Raw genomic sequence first — 21,513 nt, forward strand, 5'->3', positions numbered from 1 at the left:
AATTAGTTCCCAGTTGTATTCCCATTTTATGGATGAGACTGAGAGCCATTAAAACACTGTCCAAGTTCATACAACAAGTAGAAGCAGGGAGGAGCGTGCTCTGGCTCCACAGCCTACACTCCCAGCCGCTGTGCTGTCCCTTCTTTACAGGGTCAGTTATTTCACATACGCTACACTCCGCAGTGCCACAGGTAGACGTGAATATTAGCTGTCCCCGCACAGAGACTGAGTTGTCATCGCTTTTCTCTCTCTATTGCCCTTCTCCTTCATCAATGTCATACTGTTAGTTTTCACATAAAGTTTCAGCCCAACACTCCTACTTAAAAAGCAGATAGATAACAATCTATATAGCACTGTGTTTTCAAATAAACTCTCAATCTCCTTAGATCTTTCTATTAGAAAAAAACCCCAACAGGCCCAAAACGGAGTCACTTATGCTAAACTCCGTGTCAGGAAACCAAGACTTAATTGCAGTTTCATCTTCTCCCAGGGATGTGACCCGTAACCAGTTAATCTGGAGTTACCTGGTCAGCGCTAGTGAGGTAACCTGCCCTTCCCCAAAGGAGAGCGACCTTGCTTGAAACGATCCACTCTTTGCTGGCAACTTCTTTTCCTGACCCCTTCTGCCTATAAAAGCCTTCCATTCTGCACAGCTACTTGGAACTCCTTTCTAGTTGCTGGATGGGATGCTGCCCAACTTATGAATCATTGAATAAAGCCAATTAGATGTTCAAACAGCAGCAGGGGTTCAGAACGAGTCACCCCAAGACATGTCACTCTGAGGTGTAGATTATTTTGAGCTGAAGACAATCGAGGCCCAAAAGGCTCAGGAAGAAACTTTGTTCTCTGTCCTTACTGCCTAAAAGAACCTGCTCTGGGAAGGGAGATACCATCATAAATAACTACTGTTTAATGGGACTAGGTTCCAGAGACAGGGAGGAACCTACCAAAGTCCATTTGATCAGAGTCCTCCCTGATTCCCACTGTTTCACGATGCCCAGCAAACATTTGTTTACTAAACATTAACTTTTTTCCCTCGCCTTGTAAACTGCCTTACTTCCTTCTGAAGTTCTGGACCCCTACTCCCTGCTCCTTAGTCCAGAATGACACACAGGCCTCATTTTGCCTCACCGCCTGGACTTTCATGCTTATGTGAATTTCCTGTGCGCATGCATTAAACTCTATTTTCTCCTCTTAATCTGCCTTATGTAATTTTAATTATTCTCCCAGCCAGGAGAACTAAAAAGAGCAGGAGAAAGTTTCCCCATCCCCAACATACTCAGCTGAATTTTGTTTTTTAACATTTCTATTTGAGTAAAATAGCCCATGGAGTTGGACCAACTTCTTTATCAGTTTAAGAAACCCCACTGGCTCTCTGCATTTCAAAGCGTCCTGGATTTGCTTTTCCTTAACACAGCTCAGAAGGAAACTTGTGATGCTCATCGGATTAACAAAAGCAGCCCTTAACTGGGGTCCATCTGACTTCACAGCTCTCCAGAAAATAACAGTGGGGGCAGATAAAGACAGACGCATGCAGAGAGTCATTTTCTGTAAGGTTTATCGGCTAGCAGGCCTGCTGGGGGGGGGGGGGGAGGCGACGACCCCATCCTTACCCTGTTTTCAAGCTGACCAAGGCATCCTCCACTCCCTTCTGATTAAATTTGGTCATGTACTGATGCATGTAGGGGTAGTTATTCCGAATGTTTCTTTCGGTACTGCCGTTAGGCACCGTGCCAAATCGAAAAGGCGGGGAATAGTCGTGCGGCCTCTGAAACTGCAGGGAGAGAGACAGAGAGAAAGAGAAAGGAGGGGAAGGAAGGGGAGGAAAGAAGTCAGCCATCGCTTTGCCTTGTGTAAGGAGTTAAACACATTTATGCATTAGCGCAGCAAAAACACATTCAGTTTTGTGCTTCTTAATCACACCGTCCACTGGTCCATGAGCCCCAGTGCCTCTTGTTCCCCGCGGTTCCCAGTGCATACTGGCTGGGCAGGCAACAGCTACTTGTTGGATTGAATTTTTTGGTGCCGTTATAGATGGTAGCCTAGTAGGAGGCACTGGGGAACTGGACGAGCTCAGGAAATGCTGGTTGAGCTGGGATGAAGGTGTTATTTTTGTTTGGTTAATTTATCCACTTTATGATCAAATTTTCTGTGATTCCCCGCTCCCTTCTCTGAATTCCATCTACGATGACCTTCACCTCACCCGGAAAATGGTGAAGGGGAGCAGAACTTGCCACCCCAAATATGTTTCCTAGGCATAAGGATTATTTGGGGCTGGTTATTTTTAAGAAACGGTGACACAGGAGAAGCCCTGGAAACCAAGTAGAAGTTATCCTTTTGTGAGAGACATGTACATTTATGAGGAAAATCCCCATCTGTAAGGGTGTCTCCCTCTCTGTACCAAGAAGAGGAAGATGACTAATCTATAGACGCTCTTACCAATGGAGACTTAAGTCTGCTTAACAACCACGCCCTTGTTAACTGTGCTTTTCCTGGTAACCTCCCGTAGTTGGTCTCCCTGTAACATCTTTAGTCTTTAGCTGGAGATGGTATTTATGGTGGTGGCTTGGGCCATTTAAGGGAGTTACTCAGTTTTCTTGGGTATCTCCCACGCATATGGGAGTTACACTTGTTATTAAATTTGTTTGTTTTTCTCCTGTTAATCAGTTTTTTATTATGGAAGGGGGTGGTTCTTAGCCAGGATCCTAGAAGGGTAGCAAAAAAATTATTTTTCTTCCCTTATAATGACTATATGTTGCCATTGACTCATTACCTACCCACACATTCATATATATATGCAACACTTATTGGAGGCTTCACATGCTCCAGGCATAATGGCAGGCTCGTGAACTTTTGTTGAGCTGATGTCCCTACTAAACATTAGCTTCCTGGGGGTGTCCATGATGTGTACGGCTTGCCAGCCTTCATGAAAGCTCATAGTCCATGCTCCATTGGTCTTCCATGGTTACCTGGTGCTATCCATTCACAACTTCAGACTTTGGAGCAACCCAACCAGGTCTGAGTCCCCCAAACACAATGAAAATCGAGAGCCAACAGAGCCCAATGGCTATGAGTCTGAGCTCAGGTCTAGAGGTTCTATCACTTACAAACTGCGGGACCTTAGATAAGTCTCTTCTCTTCACACTGCCTCCAGTTATTTCCCACTTGTAGAGTGGAAACCTATCAGTATTTCTCCTGTGGGGTCAATGGGAAGATCTAACCTTATAACATTTGTCAAGTAATTAGAATAAAGTAAGCACTCAAAAATAAAATTATTACTATTTTTCATTTTTACTGTCATTATGGGCAAAAAAAGTAACCAAGGCCTCAATTTTCTATGACATATATAATTCTGGAACTAGAAAGTGACGATATTAAGACTATAACCTAAGGTCCAAACTCCATTGTTCCTCAGAGATCATGCTAGTCACCCCTTGTCTCTTAGAGGCGAGGACCCTGAGACCCAGAGAAGGAAAGGACACCCGGCAGTTCCACGGGAGAACCAGGACTAGGAACCAGAGGTTTCTCAGATTCCAGGCCCTCCACACAACTGAGAACTGCCAGAGAAAGCGTGCATGTTTACCCGAGAGTCCGTCCAACCAGACACAGTATTCTTTTTTCCAGATTTCATTTCACTGTTAATTAAAATTTCCAGTTGAACACCATTTCCCCTAAATTAAGCATGCTGCTACCTAATAAGTGGCCACAACAGGACTTGAGGGAAGTGGCCATACATTGTCCAAAGGAGATCCTCCTGCTGGGTGCCTTGGTGGGGAGTGTGAGTGTGTGTGTGTGTGTGTGTGTGTGTGTGTGCCCGCGCACGTGAACAGCAAAATGCTCTTTGTACTCAACCCAGCAAGCAGCAACGCAACTCATCACTGAAAGAGAAGGAAGCCCGAGCCCAGGCTCATCCACCTGGCAGCTGCCTGCTCTGGGAGACAAAGATGACAGTGGCCGTTCATAAATCTAGGTGTTGTAGCAGCCGCTCCCAATCTCCAGAGACATCCGGAGATAGCCAATCTGACTAACTGCCTTCCACATCACTCCCATCTGTTGCTCTGTTAGATTACCTTTCTCCCCTGCCTCTGGTTTGCACAGCGAGAGAAAGACAATCAGCCTCTGAGATGAATCTCCATACTCTTCAGGCCTCGATTTACCCTTATGCACACAAAATTCAGCCCAGCACAAGATCCAGGAAGCTTTCCCACTGGATTCAAGGCTGTTCATCTTTTTACGGCATGACTCGCATTTCCCATTGCCACCTTGTACACACACACACACACACGCCACTTCACAGTACTGTTTCTACATGTGTGATATACTCGATGGCATCCATTAGGTCCTATTTTTTGAATGGTTCCAACCCTTAAATTAATTTCATGGCTCACTAAAGAGTCGCGGCTTACAATGTGAAAAACAGGGGCAAGTATGACTCATCTCGAGTCCCAGGACACACACACTCTGTGCTTCTTGGGGAATGATTTCTACTGCCACTTTCCCCCAGGGAGCTTCACATTAAGGCAGAAAGAAACCAATGTGGGCTTTAGCGAAGGAAGGGGTGATGCAGAGGTTTTTACTGCCAGGAGGACCAGAGCACAATGTAATCACGAAGCCCAGAGTCAGTGGAGCTCTTCACGGCTTCTTTCTCAAGGCCGCCCTCATTGCTTTTGTTCACTGGCTTCCCCTGAACTAGGGCTCAGAGCGTTGAGCTTCTCACCTGCCACTTAGGAACACAGTCATTTTGAGCAGCTGCCTAAGTTCTCCGAGACTCAGTTTCTCTGTCTGTAAATTGGGGATTGCTTTTGCAGTTAACCACAGAGTACTTGAAAGACTTCCTGACATCTGCATGCTTGAGGCACATCAACTCATCACCTGCTGTTGCCCAGAGTGATTTTAGCCACATAATGGAACCAGTGTCCTTCCAATGTGGAGAACAGAGCACTTTAGACTTCCAATATGTGGACAGGCCTGGTCATCCAAGTGAATATGATACGGCAAGCACGTTGCGATGGAGGCAGTGAAGATGCAGGCCTGGGAAATAAATTGTGTAGGGAAAGTGTGGTGATTGACCAGGGCATTTCTCTGTTCCTCTTATGAACCTAAACGACACATCTATTAGAAATATTTTTCTGTCTTCTGTGGCTGTAAATTAGGAACACTGGCAACTAGGGCCCCTATTTTTAGTACAGTCTTCTCCCATTGGTGAAGCTCCACAGGCCTCCTGATGTCAGCATCAAACAACCATGGTCCTTAAGAGGCTGGGAGGCTCAGAGGCCTCCATTCAGTTAGTAACTATGGTGGGCCAGGACCACTAGCAGCATAACCACAGCGCCCAGAGACGGCAGGACTCCATAGAACCAGGGGCAGGTCCCCGAATCCCCTCCATTGTTGTCACAAAAGGGCAGCTTAGTGCAATATCATTTTAGACTCCAGCAGTGAGGATGGCAGGGGTGATGACAATGAAGGGAGGGGGGAGGTGAAGGGAAGGCCAGGGAAAAGCAGTACATTCTTTCTAACCCTCATATCAACCTTGCCAGGTGGTATTAGCACTCCCCCCACCTTTATTAGGAAAATAAGCCTTGGGGATACTGACATACTGAAGGCTGTACAACCACTATATGGCAGGTTTAGGATTTGAACCCAGGTCCATTTGACCCCAAATAGGACATTGCTCTTCTCACCATGTTAATCTGCCCCCCAGAGATGGGATTTTCCTACCACAGTGATTCCCAACATTTTGGATTTCCAACCTCCCTTTAATAAGTCCCAGGGGAGCATCCACCAGTGACTCCACCCACGTGTAATTTAAACCCAAGCTCGTCGGACCACACCATGGACTCCAAAGGTACTTTTTCACAGCAAGCACCGATACTGAAAATGGCTTCAAGTGTTGTAAACCTGCGTTGTTACACGTTTTCATGATTTTAAAAAGAGAGAGAGAAAGCCCACTGTGTGCAGTATTTAAATAAATTGATTCAATATAGATTACTTTATTGTGCAAACTTTCTTGGTGTATCTGCTATTAATCTTCTGGGAGCATTTAGCTTATTTACTTCAAGAATGTTGCTGTTTATCTAATTGTATCAAACATTTAATTAAAAGCGCTCTCTGCTTGCTGCTAATGCTCTGAGGTTGGAACTGAGCTGCATCCCAGGAGGAAATGGTATCTGTTACTAGGTGTTTCCAAATCAGAGAAGGGCAGTCAAATTATTAGTGGTTCTAATTAGTTTCCCCACAAGCGGTCATATTATTTAGAACCAAAACTATGTAGCACAGGGTTTTTCCCCCTAGCCTTTGAAAATAGCAACAAAAAGCAGAGCAGGCTGCCAATGACTTTCTTGAAAGAGCCTCGCATCCAGGACATGGCTCCCCGGTGCTTCCACGGCTCCTCCAGTCGCTTCTTCTGGAAACTACTTTTGCTCCCATCATGTGATGGAACCGCGTCACGGGGCTGTGTGCCTACGGGGGACTTACAGGCTACAAGGCACGTTCATGTTTGCAGGCTCTTGTCATCCTCTTACAACTGGGATTCCCATGTTTACAGGGAAGGGTAGGAAGATGCGGGCAGGTTTCAGGGCCACGAAAGCGTCGCCGAGCCTGCAGGTGGAACAGAGGGAGCGGGACCCAGCCCTCCGGGCTCCGAGTGCGGGACTTTATCCGCTGCCTCCCAGGTGCTTTATGCTTTGGGGGGGAGGGGGCAGCCAGACGTCGGCCCTGAGCCAAGGACTTGGGGGGATGTGATTTATTAAGTGAGGGTTCTGGGAGAGACTGGGGTGGGGGGGCGGGAGGGAGGGAGGGAGGTCAGGAAGGGAGGAAGCCAGCCAAGGGTGTCTTTTTAGGGAAGCCTCGGCCTGGGCCTTGGCCTGATCCAGCGGGAGCCCTGGAGAGGACACTGTCTTGAGTTTGCCCTGCCTGAAGCAACACAGCAGCTGGGCATTCGTACTCACACTGGTTAGTTGTTGGTTACAGGCAACTGGAAAGACTGGGAGAATGTAACTCCCAGACCTTCACAGTTCCTGTGCCCGAAGGCAATTACCCTGGGAAGAGCCCTCTATGAGCCTTTAGCAAAGATGGGGCTGGGCACACAGGGCTGGAAAGGGACCTCAGGACCCCCAGGTCAGGTGTCGACAGTGTCCAACACACCATGATTTCTTCATTCAATCACCAAGTATGAACTGAGCACCTACTAAGTGCCAGATAACTCTTTCACATACACTCTCCTGATATCCTCAGTCAATTTAAAAAAAAATTAATTAAATTTATTGGAGGTGACATTGGTTAATAAAATTATATAGGTTTCAGGTGTACAATTCTATAACACATCATCTGTATATTGTATTGTGTGTTCATCACCCCAAGTCGAGTCTCCTTCCATCACCATTCATCCCCCCTTTACTCTCTTCTATCTCCCACCACCCCTTTCCCTCTGGTCATCAGCATACTGTTATCTGTGTTTATGAGTCTTGTGATTTTTTTTTGCAGTCAGACTGTTCTCTGAATCTATGATTCTGTTTCTATTTTGTTTGTAGTTCATTTTGTTCATTCAATTCCACATATAAGTGAAATCATACGGTCTTGTCTTTCTCTGACTGGCTTACCTCACTTAGCATAACGCTCTCCAGGATCATCTATGCTGGAGCAAAAGATAAAATTTCCTTGTTTTACAGCCGAGTAGTATTCCACGGTGTAAATGCACCGCAGCCTTTTTTATCCACTCATCTACTGATGGGCACCTGAGCGTCCCAAGTCAATTTTAATCTCATCCATTTTATCTCCTTTGTAACACTCTTTCCTGCCTGGAATACTCTCCATTTACTTGTTTGTTGTTTATTTCTTCCTGCTGGAATTTAAGTTTCATGGGAGCACCTGCTCAGGCTGTCAAGTTCACCACAGTGACCCGGAAGACCAGTCCCAAGAGGTGACATCTTCCTTAAGTCCTGAGGGTCAGGGGGAGCCAGCCAGGAGAATGGGAAAGACACTGGAGTCAGAGGACATAGAGGGCAAGGCACGAATGAACTTGGAGTTTTTAAGGAACAGAGAGGGGGCTAGTGAGGGAGAGGGAAGCCAAAAAATAAAGGGCTTTGTCACTGTGGCATATGGCGCTTTTGTGAGGGTGACTCACCCCGGCCCCTCATCACCTCTCTGGTGACAGGCCTCTCTGTACCTCTTTCAACCACAGCAGATAACCCGGAGAAGCTGTGCGCAGGCTTTTCCCGGGCTGATTTTCTATTCAGCAGTTTATTGATGAATGCCAAAAGCGTAGATGCAGGCTTATGTCAACAAGATATGATAGCGAAGTTTCATAGAGACAAATTATCCACACACGCGAGACAGAAAATCTTTGCAGCGCTGCAATCCCCATGCTGCTGAGCTTAGCAAGTCGGGATTTGTTTTCGGAACCCGGAATTTCAATAGCAGGATGGCCACGGTTTACCTCCTCCCCGCCCCTCTGCACATTTCTGAACAGCCACTCCCACCCCGCAGCCCTCCCTGGTTTCGGTGGACAAAGGGAGCAGGTGCTGGCACTCCCGGCGCCCGTGTGAGCACAGCTCCATGGGGCAGGGCAGGAGGTGTGTCCTCGTGAAAGGAACGGGTGGGAAATAAAAAACTCCGCTCCTTTCATGTCCCTTGGAGGCATTTAGGTGAGACGGGCGTGCTGATGGTGGGGCTCATTGGCCACAGAGTAAAAGGGAGCTGTCAGCTCTCTCTCTGGGTAGGGCTTAGAGGTGACTTTTTTTTTTTTTTTCATGTCATAGATGAGGAATCCAAGGCAGGGAGTCTATAAGAGACTCCTCCAAGATCACAGAACCAGGAGGTACCTGCAGCCGAGAGCGCCCCACTTCACCCCAGTTCCCCTCGCGCAGGCTGGCGCATCTCCCTCGACTCACGCCCTCCTGGGGAGGATGAGGGGCAGCCAGAGCGAGGACCTGCCCCAGTCACAGCCCAGTCACCGGCAAGAGCACCCAAAGAGGAGGAGGGACCACTTGAGGAAACGGCTTCCAAATTCCATCTGGAATCTTGCAGACCTGGGAGAGCTAAGCTAATGGTTCTGAACCTACCTTTTTTAGAGATATGCCCCTTGAAATTTAGAGAAAAAAATCCTCTGGCTTTGTGCCCGAGTGGATGGCTTTGGGTGACAGAGCCTGATTCGCTCCCTTCTGGGGGGAAGAATATTTACGATCTGCCCTCAAGCAGAGAAGAGAGCAAGGTGACCTTACCTTTTTGTCACTGAGGCCAGTCACTTGGTCCACAAACTCCTCCTGGATCATGAAGGCAGCCAGATTGGCCGTGTAGCTGGCCAGAAAGATGACGGCAAAGAAGGCCCACACGGACACCATGATCTTGCTGGTGGTGCCCTTAGGGTTCTGCACGGGCACGGAGTTGTTGAACACCAGGCCCCAGAGGAGCCATATAGCCTTTCCGATCGTGAAGGAAGGCCCGTGGGGTGCTGCGAACGACAGGAAGGACATTCTCAGCATTTTCTCAGAACCTGAGTGTTTAATTACTGCGCGATGGCCACTGGCCACACTGAAGGCTGCTAGAAGATGGGATGACGTCACAGTGGTGTCCTGCATTGCCTCACAACCACAGCCACAATATCTCCTGTTTTCTTTAAAAATCAGCATCTGTCCCACGTTCCTATCTAGCTGGATTTTTGCCAAGTTTCTTAAAAGAAGGAAAAAAACAACAACAGGGAAGAAAAACTGATTATGCAAAATGTGGGTTTGAATGAGGAGTGTTGTGACTTGTTTTAAATTTGGATTTGATTTCCACTGGGGGGACAATCTCCTTGATAAATGTAAGGAAGGCTTCACAGAAACGTGTGGGGGGGCTGCTTCGGTCGTCACCCGATGTGCTATCGCATGAGGCCCATGCAGTTCAGTGGGACTGGTGTTTGGTGCCATATGCAAGAGTCCCTCGCACTTGCTCCTATTCAAACTCAGATGTAAAATATTCACAATATGGGAATTAAACCCAACTAAAACTCTCTCCAAAGGGAGACATTAAGGAACAGAACAATAGAGCTTAATTCTTCAAACACCTCACAGATGGAAGACGTTTGGTTGCAGGGTCGTGGAAAAGGAACAGTGATATCAGGGCACGTTTCCTCTCAGTGTACCCTTACGTGACTTTGGGTCCCTCTTAAGATTCTTAAATGTTCCTTGCAACATACTTAGCTCAAGAGGCAGAACTAGGAGAAATTTACTGGGGTGGGAAGGGTGCAAGCCATTGAAAGCACACGCTCAGGCTTTCAGGTCTGTTCTGCACAAGGCAAGGGGGAAAAAAATCAATGTATGCCCTCATTTCATTGTCAGAAAGGTCTTCCTTTAACAGAAGGTTAATTTTTATGTCATTTAAGTAAAGGAAGATGTAAAAAAATGATCTACTCAGACTTCAGTTGGATATGCAAGCAGAGTGGGCAATAAATAAAGTGGCAGAAGTGAATGCAGATTGATGGAAGTGATGAAGTTCTGGGCAGGGAGCCTAGGAGGAGCACGCTCTTTGCACATCAGAGGCCAAATGCAGGCTACAGCCATATTTACAATACCCATACACAACACAGAAAAGAAAAGGCAATTAATTCTATTCTTTTCAACCTCAGGCTCTCCTGTTTCTCTTTTATGATCTTCTGGGCTTATTCCCAAGAGGCTCAGGACTCAAGAAAAAATGAGAGTCAATCCACTTAACTTCATGAACCACTTCATTTTATTGAGAGTGCGTGTTGATCACAAGTGACAGTTATTTGGGAATCAGACGTGGTCAGTGGCAAGGAATCTGTCGAGACTTTGGGGAATTCCTGATTCATGAATACTATTACTAGGCCATATAATTTTCCCCAAGTGCAGTGAAATGGAAGTGAAATCCATTTTGCACAAAGAAACATGTAGCTGCCATTTCCTGAGAGTGTCCACATGCAGCTGAGGGAGAAATAGAAAGCCCCATTGTAACAGAAAGGCTAGAGAGTTTGCGTGCTAGGTTCTTTTCTTTACAATAATCTTCTCGTGTGCGCTTCAGCCAAAGGAGAAATAGTGCACATGATGGCCTCTGGATAATCTTTTATTCTCCGAGATCTATCTCAAATTTACACACTTATCTTCATTTCCATTCCATCATCCAAGTCCAAACCACTGTACTGCTTTCTCTGGCACACTGTAACACCTTTCTAACTGGTCCCCTCCTTCCAGTGCTGCCACCCTGCCCATGTCTTGATAGAGTAGCTCCAGTGACCTCCCACATTGGCCATGTTTCATCCCGCCTCTTCCTTTCCATAGTATAGTGAAGAAAACCTGAAATGCCGACCACAGTCAACAGCCTATCTTTCTGAATTCAACCTTACACCACTGTCCACCTCTCTCACTCACATCTTCTCTGTTTCTTAAGCATATCAAGACCTATTCCATGCCAAGACCTTTGTATTTGCTGTTCCCTCTGCATGGAATGCTTTTCCCTTAGTTTTTCTCTGACTGCATTCTTCTCATCCTTTAGGTCTCAGCTCAAATGTCATCCCTTCCGAAAGCCCCTTCCTGCTTAACCATCTTATTTAAGTAGCATCTCCATTCCATCACTTCACTTTGTTTCTTTGCTTTCTTCTTGAGGTTTATTACAATCTGCGATGATTAGTTCATGTGTTTACATGTTGTCTCCACAACTAAATTCTCAGCTCCGTGAAGGTCAGGAAAGTTCTATCCAATTTACCACGCTCTCCCCCTGCCCCAGTACAGTGCCTGGCACGTAGTCCCCACTCAACAAATAGTCATCAAGTAAATGCACAAATTCATAAACAGCACAAATGCCTACTCTGCAAATGTAAAGACCTACTCTACTGATCACCCACAGAAAAATGTCTCAGGTCCCACTCCGCCGGAAAGGTCTGTACTGGTTCATTGCATGACCCTTTTAGTGAAGACCTGGCTATTCTATCATTTAAATTCAACACGATCTTTATGGCATTTTTACTATGTTTTGTTGATGGGAGATGGTTTAGGTAGTAATCCCCACTCTTCAAGGGTGAAGAAGTGGGAGGAGTACAATAAAACTAAGTTCCTAAGAGATTCCCATGAGCTGTTGGCTGCTTCCAACATTGGGTCTTCTGAGTGAAAATATGTGCAAATTAAAGCATCTTGTTTTGAATAACTGCACCTTGAAGATCTGCTGTCTTCTACAATCTCAAGTCATTTTTCGGGAAAGAGACTCCATCCTGACACCCTTCTCATACACCATCCACTTAGAATTTATTGTGCATTGAGGAAAACTCACTCAAAATGATGTAATGTGTTTATGTACATGACACAAATATTGGCTTGTGTGGGAGCGTCTTAATAAGTTATCGTCAATGAATGCCTCCCAATTCAATTTCCTATCTACTGATTGCCACTTTATCAAATGTAGAGCACTAAGGTCAGGCATTGTCAGGAGGAAAATATAGCTCTTTGGGGGAAAGTACCATTTTATAATTACATTTATTGTCAAATGAATGCAATTATGATTCATTACTTTGGAGAATATTCTTAAACTAGATTCTATGAAGCTATTTTATTACCTAGACTAAAGCTGAGACTCACTACAATTTTAAGATTTCCTTTGACACAGATTTTTAAAATTAATTGCCAGAAAAACATCTTCAAATCTGCCTTCTCACCAAATTGAATACCACTGGTTCTCACCTAACCACTACGAACTCCATGTTATACCAATACGAAACGTTTCATTTTGTTTTCTCTCTCTTTTTTCAGTGGAGGCGAATAACTCATACTTGTATGGACTGAAAGTAATATCGATGACCTGGAACCACTCCTACAGTGGTTTAGCGAGGGAAATAGAGGTTAATGTGTTCTGAAATGGACTGAAAGTAAATTAACTGAAATTAGCCAACTGTAAGCAAATGAAAGAGCGTCAACGTTGCATCATGTTCCCGAAGGCGTGCTCACCTTTCCCTTTGGCTAAGTTTCTGTTGTATCCAACAGGACTGAAGTATTCAAAGACGAACACAGCTATGGCAGAGACTATGAGCAGCATGACAAACATCATCACCCAGACGGAGGCGCTGAACGGTTCTGCAGAGAAACAGGCCAGAGGGATGGAGACATGGTCAGTTTGCTCTTCCTCACAGCCAGGCCAGCGGGAAGCCCACAGGTCCATGCACAGGCTCAGCGAGAAGCTTCCCCTAATGCGAATCTGAGCGCTCCGAAGGAGCTAGTCATTGTTTATTCATACGTTTAAGCCGTTCTTTATTCTGCAAAATATTTGAGCTACTTTATGAGACTGCACAGAACAGGATAAAAATAGAGAAGGGCATATGACATTTTACAAATCAGGTCAAGGATAATAAAAACAAAATAGAATGATGATACCAGGGGAGGAAGCTAGAATGCAAATCAAGAGGCCACGGGAGCCTAGAATCATCCAGGGAACCAAAGCTGGGGAGAAACAAGGCTAGACTCAAACGGTCAGCCACCAGGCTCCTGCCAATCAGCAGGGGTTTTATCGGTTTTTCATTTTTACATGCTGGAGGGATGGTGTGTGCAGGGAATTCCAGAAGTAAGGGGTGAGCTATAATCTGTTAGGAAAGGATCACAGTGCGTGGGGCTGATAGGAATATTGGAAGGTCGTGTCTGCCGCCACTGCTAACATTCTCCATCGCACCTTCTGCTAAGACAGATGAGATCTCTACAACTTCAGAATCGGGTTGATGTTGGTAATAGGCTTAAATGCAACTGGGAAGTCATTTGAGGACATTCCCATGATAATTCAATGAAAGAGCAATGCTTAAAGAGCAGAGGGGATGAAGTAGTAGATGAATAGATGATTATTTCCCTAGAAGCAGTTTCCACCAGTTCATTTTCCTGTGGAGGTCACGGGAGGGCAGGCCAAGTCACAGGGTTCTCAATCTTAGGAACACTCTAAAATGGTAAGAGACATTATATAAAATAAATTACCATTTCTATTCCATCTGATTGAGGACATGAAAATGAGCTGAATGGAGCCATTTTATCTGTGTATGACATAGATTTGCTAGAAAATCAACAGGGACTAAAATTTTTAAAGTGAATATACAAAGTGGGGCAAAAGTAGGTTTACAGTTGTTCACATGGAAAATAATACAATAATGAATAAATAATACAAGAATAAACCCTGTGTTTTGAGTACTTACAACTGTAAACCTACTTTTTGCCCACCCCGTAACCCCACCCAAATGCACCATTAAAAAGAAACTGCCCTTGCACGCCAACGAACTTATAATCCTTTTCATCATGAGCAAACATTTTCTGAGGGCAAAATGGAAGAAGCCCAGTCATACCTCTTGGACAAGTAGACATTTTATTATTTTAAAATTGTTTTTCTGATGGAGCTAGAAATAACCATATAGAACCAGGCTGATAGCAGACCACCTTCTTATTAAAGTCTGTAACTACCTCCTACAGCTAGAGGTCATCACGAATTCCCACTTAATGAGCTCAATATATAACAAGGAACTAATATGTCGCAAGCTTTAACCATATTGGTTACTTCTAAAACTGGAAGGAAAGCTTTGCAACACAGTTTGGTTTTGTTTTTAATTTTCTACTTATTGATTTTTAGAGAGAGGAAGGGAGAGAAACACCCGTCCGTTGCTCCAGCCATCCGCCCATGCATCCACGGGCTGACTCCCACATGGGCCCTGACCGGGGACCAGCGCCTCGACCCCTGAGCATCAGGGTGAAGCTCCGACCAACCGAGCACCCCGGCCAAGGCTGTGTTTAACTTGAGGAATTGCCAGGCTTTCCTATAGCAGCTGTCCCATTTGCAATGCAGCTTTGATAGTGCAAATATGTTAAAGAGCAAGAGGTAACAACACAAATCCCTGGACTTACAACACAAGATGAGCTTGAAATTTATCTTAGTTAAATTTAGCTTGAGTAGTAAACAATATTATGTCCCTGAAATCATGGCAATTTGGTAATGAGGTGTATCCAAAAAGGAGGAGAAATACATGAATAATTAAGAGGTTTAAAGTTAGTTAATATCCAAGGATAGAGGCGTTAAATAAATTCTCCAAGTTGAGTATACTAATGGCAGAGTGCGTCTTACCAGAGGAGGAGCATTGTGATGAGCACATGGACAAAAGCCCAGGGAACATTTGTTAGTATGCGCTGCACACTTTACACACCTAACAAATTGACTGAAACGGCTGCTCAATTCCATAGTTAAAGCAGACTTGGTGGTGGCGTGTGCTGTTCAGGGTCCTGAAAAAGGCACCCTGGTGTTTAAAACATGCACACTGATTGCTCTGATAACTTCTATTTCTCTGCAGGTTGTGATAACATTATAAAAATATCAGGGGAAGTCCTTCCTGAATTATCCTACTCACACGTCAGAACCTGTAAACCTGCGCGGGCTTCGTGTGGCAGTTTCGTCTTCCTACTTACTGACTGGTCAGAAGATCGGGTGGAAGCTGCCACGTGATTTCTGACTTGGAAGGGACAAAAGCTGTCCCTTGACTTGTGAGCATGACACAGAGATCAAAAGAGTTCTGTTGCAGTATCCTGATTTTAGTAAGTTTAAGTTAGGTTCCTAGTAATGCCCTGAAGGACTGCTACTGTCAGACAGCGCGCGCACACACACACACACACACACACACACACACACACGCACGCACACACACACACACACACACGCACACACACACACACACCACAACAAAGAAAAGCATTAGAATGATGGTGAAGCACTATCTATACTGTCTGAGGAGTGGCCCAGAAATATGTTTAGATGACTCTGGATGACATCCTCTACTGGCTTAAAACAGATTCAATGTTTGTCCATGAAGGAACTTCAATCTAAGGGACTCCAGGTCAGCATTTCTTTGGATCAAAGAATCCAACCTGCTTAGAAAAATCTTTAGAATGAAATGAATGGAAATATTGCAAACGACGTCATCTCTGTCCTTGAAGAGTCAGTGGTTACATTTTTACACAAAAGCGCAACGTCATTACCTGCAAGGGTTTCTGATGTGAGTTAATGGGGTTTGCGGAGGAGAGAGAATAGGAAATAATGAAGAGCCATGCAATCAGATTTTGAATGTTTTGGCTCTTCCGGATGACTAAGCCAGTGAATGGGAAAATGTAGCTTAGCAGGGTTCATTATGACTTTGAAAACCTGCAGATAATGACCGTAAATAAAGGGGTGCACAGTCAGTCAAATAAGGATGTAATTCAAAAATGGTTTCCTCTTGCTATAATTTATTTTATTTTTATTTAATTTTATTTTATTTTTAAAATACAGTAGGAAAAGTAGGGGAAAAAGGAAGTTTGGCTAAATTTAGCAAAAATACTTGACTTTTTATGGAAATGTTCTACTAATGCAGGTAAAATGAAAATCTAGGGAAACTGGGTTGAGGCCAGACTCAATATCAACGACCCATTTTACGAAACAAGCCAACTGAATTTTTTTCTTTCTGATTGAACTGGGAAGAAAATTCTCTCTTGCTCACTAAGGTTGCTATGCAGACAATTTGTGGAAATAAACAGATCTCTTTCTATGAATTCACTTCCTCCAACTCTTTCTAAACTTCTGGGGCCAAAGATCCCTGTTAAAGGGTCTGATAGGAAGTGGGAGTGGGGCTAAGAGTGACCAATGAGTGAGTCAATCCAGCAGTTACTAGGATTCTGCACGTGGATCGGTGGCTTGCGTATTTCATGGTCTGGTGAGGCTCCCTTCTTAAGACATGGGCATTGTTAACCATATGAGACAACGGCACAGAAGGCCCACAATGAGGTGTGTGTGTGTTAAGGTCTACACTAAGCCAACAAAGTGTGCGGCATTCAAAGCAATGGATGCAAAATCATAATCTGGTGAGTGGGAAGGATTTCAAGAGCTTAAATGATTATAAAAAATGAATAGAGGAATCCATGCTTTTGTAAGGCAGTTGCCAAAGGCCTGTTGGTCAGCATTTCACTCAAGAGAATGAAGTATAAAAAATGTTGTTGGATGGTGACATTACAAGTAAGCGAAGACAGTGGAGCGATAGGACGATGGGCTTGGAGTTAATGTCCACAAATTGGCTCTAGTCTGCGGTTTGAATTCTCTAATAGACAAAGGGTTTTTTTTGTCTTTTAAAAAACATAATACATTTAATTGACGTTAATCTAACTTCCTCCCTCATACAGTTTTCTTCTAGTGTCAATGTTCATCTTAACCTTCCCAAGTGTGGGACAAACCCACTAATAGGGGAATATCAAGGTCAAGTTGATTCGAATTCCATGGCCTTCAGGTTAACCACCATCATAAAAATGTTTATGTTAACCAAACACTCAACATTTCCCTTAAAAATAATAATAATAATGCTTAGCTATGTTCCATGAGGTTTCAATTACTCTAGCCAGGCTACCTAATGCATATATATATATATTTATGGTGTTAAAGAAAAACAGATGATAGAAAATACAAATCTACTTTGCCTTAAAACAATTTTATGTAAAAGCATAAATTTAGGAAACAGTTAAAAGGATCCTAAGAAGAATTTCCTACTTCATAAGCCACTCAGCTTAAAGGATAGTCACCTTTAAAATATGACTGTTAATTTCAGAGCAGTGTTTATTCTTCAGACTACTTCTGTTTTGTTTATCAGAGGACTGGTATAAATCACTCTGCTGTCTCCATTATTTTCACTCTTACATCCAGTGAATGAGTGCCTGTCATTCTAGTGAGGGATGGGGGTGGGGATGTGGGTGCTCGATAACAGTTTATGGGCTGATTTAAATGAACTGTGGACAGGCAGGCTTATTTTTTCAATGTTCCCAAGACTATGAAATATGTCTACTGGTCTACACTCTACACTATCAAGACCGGTATCTAAATACACGATTGTGCTTTCAGCAGATTTCCCCCAGTTAGAGATAAATGAGAGATGCTAACTGAGGAAGAACGGGACCTGGGATCACTTGAATGTGACATGCTTAGAAATGTGATGACGTGGTTAAAACGGAACCGAGCCAGCTCCTCTATGGCTCCTTTCTTTGAGCAAACAAGACAAAATACCCCTGGGAAAGCAACAGGGACTATGAAGTTCAGATACCTAGAAAAGCAGAAGGTGACACGGTGCCATTGCTTCTCGAGACCATGACACTGATCCCCGTCTCCACGAAGGGCACAGAGAAGTCCACCACTTCGGACCGCTCCTCGTTGATGGTGAGCGAGCCCACTGCCATGACGGCCCGCTGGTTGACCACCTGGGGGGAGAGAGCACAGCACCTTAATTTCCCTCCCCACCTCGCCTCAATTTCCCTCCCCACCTCACCTTTACTTCCCTCCCCACCCCGCCTTTACTTCCCTCTCCACCTCGCCTTTACTTCCCTCCCCACCTCGCCTTTACTTCCCCCCCACCTCGCCTTTACTTCCCTCCCCAACCTGCCTTTACTTCCCCCCCACCTCGCCTTTACTTCCCTCCCCAACCCGCCTTTACTTCCCCCCCACCTCGCCTTTACTTCTCCCCCACCTCGCCTTTACTTCCCTCCCCAACCCGCCTTTACTTCCCCCCCACCTCGCCTTTACTTCCCCCCACCTCGCCTTTACTTCCCTCCCCAACCCGCCTTTACTTCCCCCCCACCTCGCCTTTACTTCCCCCCACCTCGCCTTTACTTCCCTCCCCAACCCGCCTTTACTTCCCCCCCCAACCCGCCTTTACTTCCCCCCCACCTCGCCTTTACTTCCCTCCCCAACCCGCCTTTACTTCCCCCCCACCTCGCCTTTACTTCCCCCCCACCTCGCCTTTACTTCCCTCCCCACCTCATCTTTACTTCCCTCCCCACCCCGCCTTTACTTCCCTCCCCACCCCGCCTTTACTTCCCTCCCCACCCCGCCTTTACTTCCCTCCCCACCTCGCCTTTACTTCCCTCCCCACCTCGCCTTTACTTCTCCCCCACCTCAACTTTACTTCCCTCCCCAGCGCCAGCGCCCCCAGGCCCGGGGACAGGGCCCGAGGCTTGAACCTGGAGCTTACCTCGCCAATCATTCCGTTCCACACGTTGTTGACTTTTTTGCCATGCTTCCCATTGGTCACCAGGTAGAGGTCATAGGTAAACTTCACAGTCCTGGAAAGCTTCTTTAGGATATCGATGCAGAACCCCTTGCAGCATTTTTTAACATTCACTCCCTCATTGGTTGAGTTACTGTAGGGGAAAATCCCAAGACCATAGGCTATTAGTACTGGAAAATTTGTTCACAGTCATTAGCTACGCTCTCCTGCTACTTTTCACGCGGGAAATCGAGGCTCAAAATGAGGAAGTGGCTTTTCCAAGGACACACAGTGATTTGACGACAGCAAAAGTGGAAAGTGCTCTTAATTATGAGATAATCATGACAACGGTTAACATTTATTGACTAATTACTATTGGCTATGCCCTGTGCTAAATGCTCTTGTACTAATTATTGGATTAATCTCCATGACATTTCTCTTAATTGCGTAGTATTTGTATCCCCATTATACAGCGAGAGTTACTTACTGCCTCTTATTTTTAAGTTTATAACACATATACAACTCTTTAGACCAGAGTTTAATCATCTGATCTAAACTGAATTATAAAAACTTACTGGGAAATGGAAGAGGGTGTGACATGCGCAGGTGAAAGAGAGTTTTGCCGCATCCTATCATTGCAGATAGAGGTTTGCAATTAGAGGGGCAAAGGAAGAGTGAACGGCTTAGGAAAGGTACTTTTCTTACTGAGAAAAACACCTCAGCTAAGAATCAGGAAATGTGAGATTTACCCCTGTCGGAGTCCATAAATTTAATGCCTTGTGACTGAGTCATCTGTCAAATGAGGGCTCGTTTGTTGGTAACATTTTCCCTCCCTACCTACATGGCAAGAAGTGTAAAAGGTGACACTATTAAATAGCAATGTCCTTGATCAGAAAAAAAGCCCTGTTAAAATACAGAGTGTTTTAAAAACTGTCTTAAAAGCTATCACAATCGACCAAGGTTACACTCATTGCTTTGTGCCGGCCACCTTGCTTTATTTACCAGACTAAGTCATACCCAAAGGACACACACAAAAATCAGAAATGCCTTTAAAAGGGAAGAAAGCAGGGACCTTGACAACTGATAGCCAAAAGTACTTAGACAACGCATGCAGGACGACTGAGGCCTCTCAGGTAGCGCATGCAGGTAGCGCACTTGACCCCGCCTTGCACTTGGGGATTCCATCAGCTCGACTCCCTGCCTTGGAGTCATGCGCGTCAGGAGACATGCGCTCTGCTTGAATATCCCACCGCTGGCACATCTACACATCAAACTGTTTCCTGAGCACTGAAGTGATGTTTACGGGAATCTAACATCATCATAAGAAAATACCTACGTTTCCACATCCTATGAAAAAGTAGGTTATATACAGAATGATCATAGCTGTATAAGAACAGGTGAGCTTAGGAAATATCTCAATGGCAAAACCTGAAGTATAGTTAACATGACTAAAATATGAAGCCCAGTTATTTCTGAATGGTGAGAAATAGTTTTTTTCCTTTTCATATTTTTGCCCCCCCCCCAATTATCTGTAGTGAGTACATACTACACATATAAATGGATACACACACACATCAAGCACCACTGGTGTAGATCTACATCTATACCCATGAATATAAATAGATTTGATAATATAACTGGGCTGCAAAATGAAATCTTTATTTCAATGTTTTGCTTATCTCAGGGACACATATGATCTGTTCTGAATTGCTGCCTTGCCCCCTTCCTAATCCTGTCTCCAATCTCTGCTCAACCAACTTGCTTCTGCCAGCCAGGACCACCATGGAGACATTATTTCTAGCCTAGGGGCTGGATAAGCTCCTCTGACCCCGCCACCCTCAGCTTGGGGGTCATGGGAGGCCACATCTGTGTATATTTACATATGATGATCGGTGGACTCAACTCCACAGTTTAATGGGAAGTTGGTACCTTCCCTATTCCCACCAGCTTCCCAGAGCAGAAGGGGTCAGGCTGGAATCACAACTGCTACAACTATATTAAATTAATGGCCTGTCCCAATATGATTTTCTTCTTAGTATCTGTGACTCTAAACGTGTCAAAGTCAAATTCTCTTTCTTCCTGGCCACTACAGGCCAAGCATGGATGCCTCTTCTCCACCGCTTCGCAATTGTGTCTCCCTCGCTCTCTGCTGCTTTGCTTCTTTTATCACAGCCTTTTCCTTCCCCTGGTCAAGATTCCTGGAAGAGTTTGGACAAGTGTTACAAATGCCCAGGTTTAAGATTCATGGTCACAGGCATATAATGACCTATATGATTCTTTGGCCTCACTGGGCACCTCAACCAGTTTACGAGTTAATTATCCCCTACGTCCCCTAATACTAAGTTATTTCTAGATACCAATAACTTTTCTTCTAGCCTGCTAGTTGAATGTTAAGGCATAAAGAGAAATATCATTAGAGTAGATACCACTGAGTACTTACTCTGTGTAAGACATAGAACCAGGCCCTGGGGACATAGGACTAAGAAGACATGTAGCAAATGCAATAGTTGAATTTGTCA

General features: G+C 44.8%; 1 protein-coding gene across 1 annotated transcript in view; it reads right to left on the reverse strand.

The window, feature by feature from the left end:
- The window catches only part of GRIN2A (glutamate ionotropic receptor NMDA type subunit 2A), a gene marked incomplete at its 5' end in the record, with an annotated part of 356,407 nt that overhangs the window by 59,171 nt on the left and 275,723 nt on the right, over window positions 1–21,513 (reverse strand). Inside the window, 5 exons of the mRNA XM_081131656.1 lie at window positions 1,614–1,774; window positions 9,219–9,448; window positions 12,930–13,055; window positions 18,056–18,209; window positions 18,980–19,148. Coding sequence (XP_080987782.1) covers window positions 1,614–1,774; window positions 9,219–9,448; window positions 12,930–13,055; window positions 18,056–18,209; window positions 18,980–19,148 — 840 coding nt within the window. The remainder of the gene's footprint in view (window positions 1–1,613; window positions 1,775–9,218; window positions 9,449–12,929; window positions 13,056–18,055; window positions 18,210–18,979; window positions 19,149–21,513) is intronic.

The sequence above is a fragment of the Miniopterus schreibersii genome (assembly GCF_964146895.1).
Source record: "Miniopterus schreibersii genome assembly, chromosome: 3".
Taxonomy (NCBI): domain Eukaryota; kingdom Metazoa; phylum Chordata; class Mammalia; order Chiroptera; family Miniopteridae; genus Miniopterus; species Miniopterus schreibersii.